Consider the following 16003-nt stretch of genomic DNA (forward strand, 5'->3'; position numbering starts at 1 on the left):
ACAATGTTTAGTCAGGAAAAACAGCATACATTTTCAGCTGCTTTATCAATTGTTTAGCCAAATGCAATGTGTGTATTAGCTTGATATGAAATTTTACGGTAAATTGATATTCCGTTACGGGAGTTACGAGTTTTGAGTGGCGCTGCAGCGTCTCTTCTGTCAAACAGTATTAATGGCACAGACAGTGTCCTCAGGTAAAATACCACCCTTGTGGTGATAACAGTGATTGTTAAATAAGCTTAAGTGATTTTTTTAGCTAATTCCATATTCTGCTGCTGTTTTTATACATTAACAGTTTTTATACTGTTAATGCAATAAAATATTTTGTTGTGAGAAAATTAGACTCTGAGGACTGTAGTAAACACAGTACTTGATGTACTATGCAATCAGACATTTAGTTTTCTTGTTTTCAATTTTCTGTTTAAGGCATCTGCGTGGCCAAGCCACTGAAAGTCATTGTCTATAAGCCATTCTTCATTGATCTAAGGCTACCATACGCTGCTGTCCAAGGAGAGCAACTGGAAATCAAAGCAATTCTCCACAACTACGATTTGGAGGCTATCACTGTGAGTCATTCAGTAATATTTTTTTCTAATTTGTTGCTTGTGTACAACAATCTCTCAGGATTAATCTGGCTTTTAAAAAAAAATATTGGGGACAATAGTTGATGGAAATCACAGAAATATTGTAGTTAGACATTACTTTCACTACTTACCATTCAATTACATAACTATTTTTTTAAGATTTATTTACATTTTAAATAATGTGTACATTGAAGCATTCTTTTGTATTCACATTTTCTCAGTGTCACAACTATTTTAGAATCAGGTTGTAACACTCACACTGTTTTAATCTCTGAGCATCAAAAACTGAATAATGTGCAAACTTAAGTTCTGAAACTGAAGTGTATTCTTAGATGAATGAGTTATTATGAATTATTATGAATGAGATAAATTACTTAAAAAGTACTGCAGAAAGGTTTGAATTTATATGTCTTCAGCTTTCTGATATCACTTTAACTCCACTTATGGCAAATCCCTCTCTACAGCTATGAGGTATGTGTGTTTTCTGCCAAACATGCCATGGGTAAGAATTGTTTTCAAAGTAGTTTTAAACAATTCAAACATAATTCCATTAGCAGTAATTTAGTTACCTGCTCTGCCTCAAATGGCCACCTGGAGCTGGTCAAGAAAGATAAAATTCTGACATATACATAAATGGAATAATAATAAATCTTTAGACCCCAGGTACCTACCTGTGTGGTAATAAAAGTTAATATTAGCTATATAGGGCGAAAGGCTGTTTGTATTTAGTCTGACAGAGGGATGCCAGGATTAGCACGCTGACATTATTTTCAAGGCCTCTTAGTATCACTTTGATTGAAATCAGTTGATCTCCGTAACATGATGCCAAGTAATTTCTGTCCAGCTAACATAGCTACTTAGTAGTTTTGGTGCATTAACTCACGTGAATCAACAGTTTTCAACAGGGACACGGAGAGTTTGTTTAATCAGATCAGCTGATCGTCTGCAAAGTAGCGGCAAATCGTGCTTGCACCACCATTTGTCTCTTCTAGGCCACTGTAATCAATATGGTGATGCAAGTGGTGTCTTTCCGGGTAAGCCTTTCTGTAGAGCAGACCACAATATATGTAAATTAAAAGGCAAAATCTAAAGTAATAAAAACGTAACGACTCGTTCCATAGGGTGACTATATAGCACTAAGAACATAGTTATGTGTATTATATTCCATTTCTGTTAATAAATCACCATAATTATTACACACTGCTCTTTTAATACTTTGCACCAATTAAACCAAGTCGAATTCCTTGTAAGTGTAAACCTACTTGGCAAAAAACTTGATTCTGATTCTGATTACATCCCACTACTACATACTGAACCGTCTCGGAGGCTTATTTGCACAGTCTGCACCTGGGGTCCTGTGTGGTGTAGTTGACTGTGGCCTCTGTTGCTCTTGTGCAGAGCTTGTTCCTTAGCTGCCATGACTATTGCCTATGTGCTGTCTTTCAGACCAGCCTTTTCTAGCCACTGGCAAGACTTCTTGATATCAGCTATCTCTGCATTCTGTTGTTGGTACATGCCATACAGAGGCTTATCCTTCTATTATGGGTTCACCCCGTCCTCCTCACATCCCCTGGGTGTCAGCTGCCTGAGACCTTCACCGAGCACTTCAAAACTGAGGGTCGTCTTCCTAATGTATTCCTGGAAATTTCTTGTTTCATCTTGGAAAATGGCTTTGACATCCACTAACCCTTAGCCTCCCTCTTTTCTCTTAATGTACAATCCCAGGGTGCTGGACTTGAGGTGAAACCCTCCATACATTTTTAGGTGCTTTCTTGTCTTGATATCAGTGGCTTCTATCTCCATATTTGGACTGGTTATTATACCAGCAGGGTATCTGATGACAGGCAGGGTGTATATGTTGATGGCTCAGACTTTGTTCTCCCCATTCAGCTGACTCTTAAGTACCTGCCTCGCTTTTTGTAGGTACTTCCTCCTTGTAGCCTCTTAATGGTTTCCATTTGCATGTGGGATCTCAAGGTATTTGTAGCTTCTTGAACATCTGCTATAGTGCCCTCTGGTAGTTCTAGTATCTTTTTTTCTTTTATATAATTCGACCATATTTAACTGGTCTGACTGACATGTATCAGTGACTTGATGACTCCCTCAGTCTTGGCATACAGCTTGGTAGCTGATGATCGCTCCACTTGGAACCAGTATCCATAGCCACTCTGTGATGATATGGCTGAGGTGGTTCAGGTCAGTGCAGAACAGCAGTGAGGACAGAGCATCTCCTTGTTAGATACCACGCTTGATGTTCAGTTGTGCTATTGGTTTGGAATTGGTTTCAAGGATGTCTTCCAGATTCCACATTCCTCCACATTCCACTGGTGTTACTCCCAATTCCCCTCTGTGCCCCGCTTATGTATAGAACCATACGCCTACTCATCTTATCCGCTATGATGCCTGACAAGAACTTCCATGTTCTGCAGAGGCAGGTTATTGGCCAGTAGTTGGGTGGAATCCCCCCCCTCTGGGGTTCTTTCATGATCAGTACTGTCTGACCTTGGCTTACCATTCTGGGTGGATTTTCTGTATATATCCCATCTTACTAGGAATGCTGGAATAGTAGCAATCCAACAACGTGAAATTCTCCGCTCTATTCCATGAATGCCTTTTTCCAATAGCCGACTTACCATCTGAAGGTCCCGCTAACACGGACCTTGTTAATCCAGTCAATGTTTGAGCCAGCATGGCTTCAGTTCTATGTGTCTCACTTATATTAGTACCAAGGTCGCTGGTGGTGACAAAACTATTTGCAAAATTATAATAACAAGACTCTTTTTTGTTTAAATTTTCCATTTTCATTCATTCTAAAAAAATAAGACTGTTCATTCTTGATTCTATTTAGTTAGTCTTAGATTTTTTTTGTCTTCTTTGTAAGGATTGGTCAATATCTAAAATAACAAAAGATGCTATTTTGTTCCTTGAGTTTGAACTTGAAGATTATGAGAGTTTACATGATTTCATATACTCAGTGGACTATTTAGAGGCCCATTGTCCGAGGGTAAACATCTGCATATTATTACCATAATTTGTGCCTGTAATTTGTATGTGTATAACAGTCATTCATGTTTGTGTCCACCTCCCCATCTTTACTCATTTGCAGGTACGTGTGGAGCTTAAAGAACACAGCAGTATGTGCAGTGCAGCTCATAAGAAAGGGTGGTTTCAGCAGGAGGTTCAAGTTGGGCCCGAAACTACAAGATCTGTACCATTTATCATTATACCTATGAAGGCTCCAGAAGCCTCCATTGAGATCAAAGCATCTGTTAAACACTCATACCGTGGTGATGGAATCATAAGGACTCTTCGTGTGGTGGTAAGGGGAATGGATGTTGATTGTGGTGTGGTGTGCTATTTTGTGGCAGTAAAATGATCCAGCAATTTTATCCTCTTTTAATATCTACGTTTCTAAGTCAGACAACTGACTGTTTTATATACACTGTGTGTATATAAAAGGGCTGTGGATAATCAATACGTATGTATTTATTTACAAACTGATTATCCATTGTGAATACATGATTAATTGTAAAATAATCATGCTCCAAATATATGTTTTAAATGCACCTGAAAGGGATATTTTTTAATACTCTTATCAAAATATGGCCTGACAAATGTGCTTTCTTTATGAAAATTACATTTATTGTTGGAAAAAAATCCCAAACAAATTGTCTTGAGAAATTCTATCCAGAACGTTCTTCATCATTTTCAAAAAAATTTATGCTGAGGCTCATCATGAAAACTCAAGCCCAACAAGCAAAACAGAGGGGCATATTAATCTTATATACATTGTTTCATATGTGTCACACGGAGAAAAATATTTTTACATATTGTAACTCTGTCTAACTCTGTTGTTAAGATGTTTTGTTGCAAACTACTCAGTGTGGTCTCAGAGAGAGGGCGTGCAGATCGTTGTATCAGCCGTGTGTTTTGCTAGCAAGCAATATTTAAGATCAGACATTCTCCAGTGAGAAGTCAATTCACATTGACAGTTCTGGGAGATAACTTTGGTCTTGTCAAGAGCTCCATCTTACAGGAATTTGAAGATTAACTTTTTTCTTATCTATTTTACTTTGCCTTCCACAAGATTAAGCTACATTCCTTCTTAATTTCTTGCACCATGGGGGTCGACCAAGGTCGTATTCACAGAACGCGCCTATGTTAATCTTACATCTTGATTTTCTTATCTGTTTTTTAATGCTAATTTTAATGTTGATTTTGACAGCCCCAACATTTATATGACAAAGCCAGAATTCAACTTCAGAAAGCATGAGATATTATTTTCACACATCAATTAGCCCCCACAGAGATCCTAAACCCCTAAAGAATCTTTGGTATGTTCTGGAGAAGTTTTCATGCCAACTCTCATGATTAAAACAAGATTCTGCCAAAACATGACTGTACCTCTGGACTGAAATGCAATAATTGCACAAAAGTTGGAATCAGAGTTCAGAATATAAATAACACAAAATGTAGACAGATCTCATAAATCAAGATGATATTCACAATAAATCATATCAAATCATTTCACCCATATCATAAAGGATATTTGCACATCTTAAACTTGATGGCAACAACATATCTCAGAAAGTTGGGACAGGGGCAACAAAAGGCTAGAAAGATAAATGGTAATAAAAAAAAAGCTGATCAAATGTGTTGCAACTAATTCTGTTACTGGCATATCAGTAACACAATTGGATATTTAAAAAAAAGCATTTTTGGAGAGAGAAAGTGTCCCAGAATTAAAGATAGGCAGAGATCCAGCATTGTGAAAAAACATTGTGTCTATAAATTGTGGAGCAATTTCAGAATAATTATCCTGAATATCAGGGCCCAAAAAATACTGAGGTCACAAGTCAGAACTTCTCGGAGGATTCGGGAGCATGCTCCCCCAGAAATTCTATAATTGAAATCTTAAATTAATTAAAATTTTAATTCCGTTATTTAAATCTGGCCATTTTCAGAGTCTTAAGGAGCAAAAAAAACCATCATAATGACTTTTAGGCTTATTTGTTTTGTTTGTTATCAGAGAACATCACCCTCATCCTAAATGATGTGCAAATGAGTTACATTGTAAAACTGGAGAATGAATTTCATCAAGTCATGGATTAGGAATAAAAAGGAATGAACTGTCCTGGGACAGAGGGATAATATATACAAATGCTTCATATTTCCTTCAGTATTCAAAATAGACACCCAAGCTCTATTACACTATCATATTGATGATAGCGCCTAATCTGTTCACTCTTGTTAAGGAAAGCCAGCTTTTGAACACATTTCTATTATAATCTTACACAATACTTCAATTATCATGCATTAAACATCTGACTTTTAAAACGTATTCGGTTCTGGAATAGTCTCTTCCTTTTATAGTACCTGCTCTCCCGCTATCTCTCTCTTCACTGCTCCTCGTCTTGCTGCTTGGCCCAAAGATGAGCTTGGTTTGGCTAAGCCTTTTTCCTCCCTATCCTGTTTTCCCTTTAGTGAAGAATATAAACACAGTCAAATACTAAACTGATAGAAATTAAAACAATACACCATTTCAACATCATGTTTTCAGATGTGTGAGAAATCTTAAAAAACATTGAGGGCGGTGCGGAGCTTTTGTAATTGGGGCATTCTGAGGCTTTTTGAAGGACCATTCTGGTGACTCATGAAGTAAGGGCAAGTCACCACAGAACATTATTTATTATTGTTATTTTAAAAATTAACCGGATGTTTTATTCTGTTTCTGCGCACAACTCCCTGTCCCGCACGATCTGCTCTGTGCCGTACGCTGTGTTGTGCTCCGGCACACGGCGGAAATATATAACAGGTTCAGCATCCAACATTGAGAAATCAACACTGAATAAACGTTTAATTTTCAATCGAAGATGTCGCTACCATTTCAATCGCAAAATTAATGTTGACTTAACTGGTGGAAATTGATTGACGACCGGTACTGACTGAGTTAACCAAAATTAAACTTTGATTTGATGTTTCCTTGCTATCTGAGTAGTAAGCTGGACTGCAATAAAAATATCTCCATTCAATTTTTTTTTTTTTCACAGTCATCTACCACTTAAACTGCTCTTCACCTACATTTTTAGCTTGATGTGCTCCTCTTCCAGTGACTGGTGAGACTGACTGACTCACTCAGTGGGTTTACATGATGAGATTAACTCGATTATAGCTATAGTTGGGTTATGCTCCTTATCTGAGCAAGGGTAATTATCCTTGGATATATGGCGGTGAAAGAATGGAATCACTGGCACAAAGCATGCAATACCACAGTAGATAAGTGACGCTGTACCCATTTCAACTATCGCTAATAGAGCCACTTCCGGTTGACGTCTTCACCACCATCAACGTCCGACTTGTGTGTAGTAGTTACCATAGACAGTGCATGTTGTTGATGACGCGCAGCACAAATACCCAAACTGAGCCACTGTTTTATTAAACAGTCGCGCTACTCTTGGCTCTTCAAATATAAAATCACCACAATTTAAGCAAAAAATAAAAAAATACAGAGGACACAACCTCGGTGTCCTCAATGGTAGTTATGGCCTTGCTGAATATATAATTACAAAGATTTTGAATAACTACAGTACAATAATAACTACAGTACAAAATATCATCAAAAGAGAATTTGGAGACACCTCTGCACAAGGGACACAAACAAACATACATTTTGGATGCCCATGACTATTGGATCCTCAGGCAGCACTGCACTAAAAACAGGCTTGATTTTGTCATGGAAAGCACTGCGTGGGCTCAGGAACATAGTTCACCAAGCAAACACAAATGCAGGTTAAAGCTTTATAATGAAAAGGAGAACATGTCATATGTGAACATGATCCAGACACACTGCTTACTTTTTTTCTGAAGATCTGAAAAACTTTGATTATTTGAAAAAAAATATGGACAACAGAATGATCATTGGGCTGGTTTTTAGTTCAAAATCTTGCTTCTTTGATGGTACAGGGGTGCATAAATTCAGATGCATTCAAATGCAGAACTAGAAACTTGCACATCTGGAAAGGTACCATCAAAGCTGAAAGGTATACACAGGTTTAGAGTAACATTTGCTCTCATTCAGATGGCATCTTTTTCAGGCAAGGCCTTTCATATTATAGCAAGACAATGTTTAACCACATAATGCATGCATCAAAACAGAATGCCATCACAGTAGATAGTTGGGTTGCTGAACTTGTCTGCCTGCAAGTCCAGACCTTTCACCAATCACGTTCCACCAATTTCACCTTTCACCAATCAAAAGAATTGGCAAATCACGAAAAAGAAAATATGAGAAAAAATCATTACTGTTGAGCAGATAGAATCCCATATTGGGCAAGAATGGGACAACGTTCCGCTCCCAAAGGTTCAGCAACTGGTCCCCTCAGTTCCCAGATACAGACTTACAGGGATTCTACGTGATTCTTTTTTTTAAATATGTTGCAACTACCAAGTTCAACATGTGCCTATATTTGTTTCATGAAATGGGAAAAGATCTCACTTTCAACATCTGCTTTGTTTTTTGAGGATGACATTTGCAAATCATTGCATTCTGTTTTAATTCAAGTTTTAGACAGTGTCTTAATGTTTTGGAACTTGAGGTTGTGAATACTGTGACAGTGCATAACAAAATATATATTTTCTATATTTTCTAAGGATTTTTGTGGCACTGGTGGCTTTTTATGAAAGTTTCTTGACAGGAAGTAGACTATTTGTTCGTTAACTGCTGTCTCTCTAGCCCCCAGGTGTACTGGTAAAATCTCCATTTAATATAACACTGGACCCTGGCAGGAAAGGTAAAGTTAAGTTAGTTTACCTCTTAAGAGTCCACAACAACTTAAATTCAGTAATGTCTAATTTTTCTGTTTATAAGCATGCTTTCTCACTGTCTTCTTCCTCAGGTGGTACACAAGTGGAGACTATCAAAAGTGAAATAGACCCAGTCGATTTGGTTCCTAACACGCCTTCAAGCACACTAGTCTCTTTGACAGGTGAGCCCAGGAGACAAAATTTGAACAGTTAATAAAAAGATTATAAAATATTGCATTTGCACATAGATGTGCCTTGGTAGTAAATGTGAAGCAGCTATAAATATGTCTGTGAAAGATGATAATGTTTTAGAAAAGGTACTGAAACTTTCAGCAAATAGAAAGGTTTACCATTTTCTTTTTTGCTCCAACCAATCCATTCCACACATTCTAACATGATGAGTCAAGGCTGTGTGCACACAAAACAGCAATTAATACCTCAAGAAAAAAAACATCCATTCCCCCCAAACCCATCCATCTACCCAGGCAACATGTGGATATCATAGAAGAAACATCCAAAACATTTATACACATATGATCATTTTCCGTATAAAAATGGCTTGAAAAACTTGTGAAGTTGCAGATCTTATTGAAATTTTGGTGAAGATTAGACTGAAACCTCTATGAAATTGTGAGGTTTGACTTGTTGGGGGTTAGTGGGTGTCATAATTTTATGTGGCCCCTGTTCTGAGTATCTGTTAGCTTGGCTCACAAGTCAGGATATGTTTCCGATTCTACAAACTGAGAGAGGTCTGGTAGCAATAACCAAAATACCCCCTTTAAATGACATGTATTATGCTTGATTTTGATCTACCCAACATCACAGTTTTTATCTCCTACAGCCAGAGAACTGTGCATTTCTTTGCCTATATGTTAAGCGGTTTCTATGGATTAACGGTCTGTTGCATAACAATGATTTGCTGCATGTGTGGGTACCAATCACACCCACACACTCTTATACATTTCAGGCCAGATTTTCTAATCAAGTGTGATAGTACTATAGAAAAATAGTTGTGAATGGTTGGCTCTGATCTACCGACAATGATCTGACTTATGAAAACACACATAGCTTATTTCAGTAAAGACCAAAGTAGTCTACAATATGATGCATGAATGAGCATGGAGTCAAAAACAAGTAGACCTGTTGACAATCCGCTGACGTTAATTTACAGGTAGAGTTTGTCTCTTGTATGAATATAATAGAGACAATAAACATTACAGTGACTTGTTTACTACTTGTAAAGTGGTTGAATATGCCAGGCATGTCCAATAGTACATCTGCCCTGTGATATTTGAAACCTAGGTGGACACAGCTGGCCATATAAAGCATGGAGAAGCAGTACAGATAACTTGGACAGTCTCTGAACAACATAATTTGATCAGCTGTGCTCAAACCTTTGGTTATCTCTGTTAACTCAGGAGTAGAGCAGATGAGTACACTGTTTGACAACTGCATCAGTGGGGATTCCATGGGATCTCTGATCCAAGAGCCCCACGGCTGTGGAGAGCAGAATATGATTGGCATGACTCTGCCTGTCATTGCAACCTTATATTTGGACAAAACCAACCGGTGGGAAGATGTAGGGTTTGATAAGCGCAACAAAGCCTTAGGACACATTAAATCTGGTAAGTTTGTACAGATGTCTTTATACAGACAGATACTATAATGTATATGCTATCTGAATAATGAGAAAATATTGCACTAAAAAGGTGAACTTACATCCACATTTAATTCTTCTTAAGCTAGAAACTAGTGTCCAATTGCTCATATTTTAAAGGAAATAATGGCAGCAAGTAAAATATTTTTCTGTTTGCTTTGTCCAGGTTTTAACAAGCAACTTAAATTTCGGAAAAATGATGGATCTTTTACTATTTTTCAATCGTGGAAAAGCACCACCTGGTGAGGCACACAAACATTAATGAACTTGTACATAGATATTGCTCATCCTCCTTTACTTTGAGTAATGGCAAGATAGTAAATTCAATATTTTGTGGACTGTCCGTGGAGAAAATTGACCCTAAGTCAAATGATAAATGACTTAATCAGTTTTCTTTTCAACACATGACTGTGCTGTAACTCTACTTTTTTTCCTCGAAAAGGCTGACTGCATACGTTGCCAAGGTGTTCTCAATGGCCTATAATCTTGTGGTAATTGATCAAGGTGTGATCTGCGATTCTATCAAGTTTCTCATTCTTAACACTCAACAACCTGATGGGATGTTTGTGGAAATTGGAAGTGTGTACGAAAAACACATGATTGTAAGTGAATGTATTTTAGTAACACCAGTTCTAATTTAGGTCCAAAAGTTATCTTAAAAGATTTAAACATCATATGTTTATGTAGAGAGAGAGAGATGTTACATATATACATATATATTTGTTTATATGTAAATCTACGTGTGTAGGGTGATGTGGGCGGTGTTGATTCAGATGCTTCAATGACAGCTTTCTGCCTGATTGCCATGCAGGAGTCACAAACATTATGTTCTTCTTCTGTTAATGTAAGTAACCCATCAACACACCGTGTTTTTCTGCGGCCCGCTTTTCTTTATGCCTTTGTTTGCACAGAAGTGCCTTATAATTAACAGTGTTCACGACTGGACTTAAGCTACTGAGGGATTGGGGTGGAAAAGGTTGTCTTTATAATCTCATTGTAGTCAGATAATCAGACAGAATAATCAGGATAAGCTGCCCTATGGATCACAATGAGAGCTATAGCTTACACAGGATTTATTGTCAGTTATTTCCTCTTATAAACTATCTTTGTCTTCTGTACAGAGTTTGCCAAACAGTATACATAAAGCAACGTCCTACCTGGAAAGGCGCCTGCCCCACCTCACCAATCCTTATGCTGTTGCAATGACATCATATGCCCTGGCAAATGAAAATAAACTGAACAAGCAGATCCTCTACAACTTTGCTGGCCCAGGTTTCCCCACATAATACTTCTAAAAATGGAAAATGATCCGATGGATGGATGGATGGATGGATGGATGGATGGATGGATGGATGGATGGATGGATGGATGGATGGATGGATGGATGGATAGATAGATAGATAGATAGATAGATAGATAGATAGATAGATAGATAGATAGATAGATAGATAGATAGATAGATAGATAGATAGATAGATAGATAGATAGATAGATAGATAGATAGATAGATAGATAGATAGATAGATAGATAGATAGATAGATAGATAGATAGATAGATAGATAGATAGATAGATAGATAGATAGATAGATAGATAGATAGATAGATAGATAGATAGATAGATAGATAGATAGATAAGAAGAAGAAGAACGTGAAGTCTGTCAAAAATTCAATATTGTGTATATGTCCCCAACAGGCAGATCCCACTGGCCTGTGACAAAGGGACACATTTTCACACTGGAGGCCACAGCTTATGCTCTCCTTGCACTTGTCACAGCTAAGGTCAGCATTTGTTTGACTACATTTGTCTCTTGGTTAATCTTGAGCATTCAAAAGGCTTCTTAGTTGATGAAATATACTCAGACTACAATGAAAATGTTTTTTTGTTCTTTTTTATTTTAAAATGTTTTTGTTGCCTTCTGTTGTTAAAGGAATTTGAAAGTGCAAAATCTGTTGTAAGATGGCTCAGCCAACAGCAAAAGGAGGGAGGAGGGTATGGATCAACTCAGGTAATGTCTAACTCTTTCCCTATGAATATAGCAGGATTTTAAAATTCAGATTTTCATTTTTCTGCCAGAAAATTGTGAATTGAGCTTTTGCTTCTGTCTCCGTCTTAAGGCTACTATAATGGTGTATCAGGCAGTAGCAGCTTACTGGACCAATGCAAAAGAACCACCATATGATATGGATGTTAAAATATTATTACCAGGCAAGTCACTGGTGGACAAGTACAAGATTACCCAGCAAAATCACTATCAAGCAAGAACGGACAAGGTGGGAAAATGTGTTATCTATCTATCTATCTATCTATCTATCTATCTATCTATCTATCTATCTATCTATCTATCTATCTATCTATCTATCTATCTATCTATCTATCTATCTATCTATCTATCTATCTATCTATCTATCTATCTATCTATCTATCTATCTATCTATCTATCTATCTATCTATCTATCTATCTATCTATCTATCTATCTATCTATCTATCTATCTATCTATCTATCTATCTATCTATCTATCTATCTATCTATCTATCTATCTATCTATGGACACTATGGTTCTGCTGTCCATAAAAACACACAACAGCATTAAATATGGTTTGATTTTCAGTTGTTTGATTTTCAAATATGTGGGCTATTTCTGATGCTAAACAGTGAGAGTACATTAAATTTATGAAAGTTGGTTTAAAAGGAGTATTGGAGATAATTGAATTGATCATTAAGATAACAGGGGGATAGCAAGCAAAGATAAAGCGGCAGTTCTTGTCATTCTCTATGGATTTATCACTTTAATTGACTCCTTTGTTGTTTCATGAAACATGAAATCATCAGTTGTATGTTTATTCATTTGAAATGATCTTGTAATCAATAATAATTGTGTGTGATACATGTGTGTATATCTTTGTATGTATTGCATTTGTATGTATTTGTGTACGTAAATAACTGTTCAATTTGAATCTCAACAGTTCCAAGGTATAAACAAGGATATACAACTGACTGCTACAGGAACAGGAGAAGCAGTTTTCAGGGTGAGTATGATGCAGTTTGGTTTTATATGTTATTGTCTAGTGTGTATAGTCGCAGATATTTACAATCCTACTGTAGGCTTCTGGTAGTTTTCTAAAAGCTGTGAAGATTGTAAATATAATGAAAATGTCTCCATAACTCCAGCTTTTATTTTCAGTGCCTTGCATACTCAAGTACATGAACTTTGATTTTGGGAGTTTTTAGAAAAGAGCAATAAAAACTCAAACACAGACTTTCGCACATTAATATGCTTTAATGAACACAATCACAGCTTGCAGTCAGATTGTTGCTGCTACACCCAGTGTCCAAATTATGCAATCCTGGCGGTCTTCCATTTGAAAGGACATGTTTTGGAGAACCTATGCTGTTCTCTAAAACCAATTATCATTCTCTGGATGTAAAAAAAACATCTCATATAGTCCCTGGTATTTCTTATAGACACACAAAATGTCCTTTGGTTTGTGATGCACTGGTCACAGCAATGCATCCTCATAATATGGCTGTAGAGAGCTGTAGAAGTCACTGGACACAGGTTGATTGTGCCTAGCAGAGCAAGTCTATCTGTTCTATCTCATTTAGAATCCAGCATTATGTAATTAAGTAAACTTTAACTGTTATTGCTTGCCTCATTTATAAAAAAAAACATACTTCTACCTGCCATTTAGATGATTCTGGTTATGTTCCTTCATATGTTAAAATTGGTGCAATAACTTTCATACACGTGAATCCCAGTGCGGACCCCAAAATTGACCTAATTTTTGTCTAATTCCACATTTGCCATTTCTCATTGAAATACTTTAAATACGTAGGTGTGGGTAAGCTTTGTTAGCTAATTCAAAATAAAATTTTCAAAATAAAAAAGAACAGACTGATACTGCATGCAGCGCTCTAGTAACGAAAACATGTAAATATTCTCCAGAAATCAGAATCTGTCCGCCCTTTTGGGGAAACAGACTATAAGGGAAGTGGAGGTTGGGAATTGTGTGGTTGGGGTTTTTCCTCTGCTATTTTTCTTGGTTCCTTTGATTCTGTTTTGAACCTCAGGGGTCTTGCTTCTTTGTACATTTTGTCAAAAAATGGAAAAGGGAGAAAAGAGGTCTGTCTTTAGCTCAAAGACATTTAAAAAAAAATATGTAGGAAATTCGGAATGTGTGTCAATATCTGACATGGAGATTACCAAGAGCAGTGCTGTTGTTAAGGTCAATTTGACTTTTAATTAATGTTAATGACTTAATATGATAATTAATATGTATAGCAATAGTTATTTATGCAGTGGTGAGAGTGGGTCGACCAATAACCTGACGGTTGGTAGTTCTATTCCCACTCTCACTGCTCAAAGACTGGTGAACTGACAGCTGGAGGGGTGGCAGTCCATCTCCTTGCCACAGCTGAGGTGCTCTTGAGTAAGGCACCATACCCCCATGCTCCCAGAGCGCTGTGAATGGCTGCCCACTGCTCCAGTATATCTGGCATCTGTCTCCCTGAGTGTGTGACCCTGTGCATGTGTGATCAACAGGTGCCAACCTGAATGGGTTAAATGTGGAGGAGTAATTTTGTGTATTTCATGTATATACATGACAATAAAGTCTTGATTGAATCTAACGTCTAAATCTAAATCTAGTGAGTGTTCAAATGGAGCTCTCTTTTAGGCCTTGACAATGTTCCTACTCAATTCATTTGGATTTTTGTTTGTTTCATAGATGGTGTCACTGTATTATGCTCTGCCAGCAAAAATTAAAAGTGATTGCAAAATGTTCGACCTGAACCTGGAGCTTATCAATGGTAATTTTGCCCTTTTCTTTTGCTTCCAATCTGTTATTGTTGGTTTCTGTTATGATGATTTTTTACTTGCTTACATTAGTATGTCGTGCTTATATTTTGCTGTTCTAAGGGGGATGGGGTAGAGCTTAAACAAAACTCATTCGATATGTTTGCTTCTACAGAGAAAGACACTGATGATGAGAAAATATTCAAGCTGAAAATACAGGTTTTGTAAGTACCATCAACAGTTCTAATGTCATATGTGACAAGTTCAGTACTCAACCTTTTCTCTCATAAAGACTTTCAGGGTTTAGAGGAAAATGATGGCAAGAGCTTTGTTTATCTCATATTTAGTGGGTCTTTGCATTTAGTATTAACAAAATATGTGCTTATCAGCTGTTAAACTGGCTCAGACACAACAGCAAAATTCTCCACAGATACATAAATTTTAAATTGTAGGATGGCTACATATTACAATCACTTGACACAATGATTCATTTCTACACAGGGCATTTCAGACTTATCCTTTTTCCCCTGTCTTTGAATCTTGCCATATTTTTTCTTTCTTTATCATTCTTCTGTTCACCATGAACAACATAAATGCAGGCTAAGAATAATTACTTTTCCCCTGTTACCAGCTCTTTTTACACCTGAGTTCCGCCAGAGATAAAATGATGTGTAGAACATTTATAATCTCTATGAAGGCTTTGAACTATCTTTCTAGACGTTATCTTTTTTATAATTTGTTTCTGTGTGCAGGTATAAGAGCAAGGAACGCAGTGCATCTATGACAATCTTGGATATTGGTTTACCGACGGGCTACACTTTTAACAAAAATGACCTGGACGCAGTAAGAGATGCATATGAACCTACAGACTACAGGTTCAGACTATTTTCAAACTGAGCATATTTGTATTAACCTGTCATTTTAAACTCTTTTTGCATGTAGTTGTCTTCAGGACATGCTGCCATTATCTCAAATTATGAGACAAACAAAGCTCTCTCAGAAAAAGGTTCTCTCATGATTTACCTTAAAAAGGTAAGACTTTCGCTATGGCGCCCTTTCTCAAATTTAAATGCAGTCCTCTGATGAATGCCCCAAAGTGAGACAGTCCTACAAAAACAGTTATGTATGTTATTGTCATGCATGAATTACAAAATTGAAAATTT

At 36.9% G+C, this 16003-nt stretch overlaps 1 protein-coding gene across 1 annotated transcript in view; it reads left to right on the forward strand.

The window, feature by feature from the left end:
• Positions 1–16003, forward strand: part of LOC140305547 (complement C3-like) — a 35771-nt gene that overhangs the window by 14280 nt on the left and 5488 nt on the right. The window contains exons 21-37 of the mRNA XM_072384458.1: positions 427–566; positions 3691–3903; positions 8317–8374; positions 8480–8569; positions 9806–10012; positions 10211–10286; positions 10487–10646; positions 10793–10888; positions 11166–11316; positions 11739–11824; positions 11974–12051; positions 12161–12316; positions 13012–13074; positions 14773–14854; positions 15016–15064; positions 15593–15683; positions 15783–15872. Of these exons, the coding sequence (XP_072240559.1) occupies positions 427–566; positions 3691–3903; positions 8317–8374; positions 8480–8569; positions 9806–10012; positions 10211–10286; positions 10487–10646; positions 10793–10888; positions 11166–11316; positions 11739–11824; positions 11974–12051; positions 12161–12316; positions 13012–13074; positions 14773–14854; positions 15016–15064; positions 15593–15683; positions 15783–15872 (1886 nt within the window). The remainder of the gene's footprint in view (positions 1–426; positions 567–3690; positions 3904–8316; positions 8375–8479; positions 8570–9805; positions 10013–10210; positions 10287–10486; positions 10647–10792; positions 10889–11165; positions 11317–11738; positions 11825–11973; positions 12052–12160; positions 12317–13011; positions 13075–14772; positions 14855–15015; positions 15065–15592; positions 15684–15782; positions 15873–16003) is intronic.

This window comes from Leuresthes tenuis, unplaced genomic scaffold, assembly GCF_036924035.1.
Source record: "Leuresthes tenuis unplaced genomic scaffold, fLeuTen1.0.hap1 SCAF_4, whole genome shotgun sequence".
Lineage (NCBI taxonomy): Eukaryota > Metazoa > Chordata > Actinopteri > Atheriniformes > Atherinopsidae > Leuresthes > Leuresthes tenuis.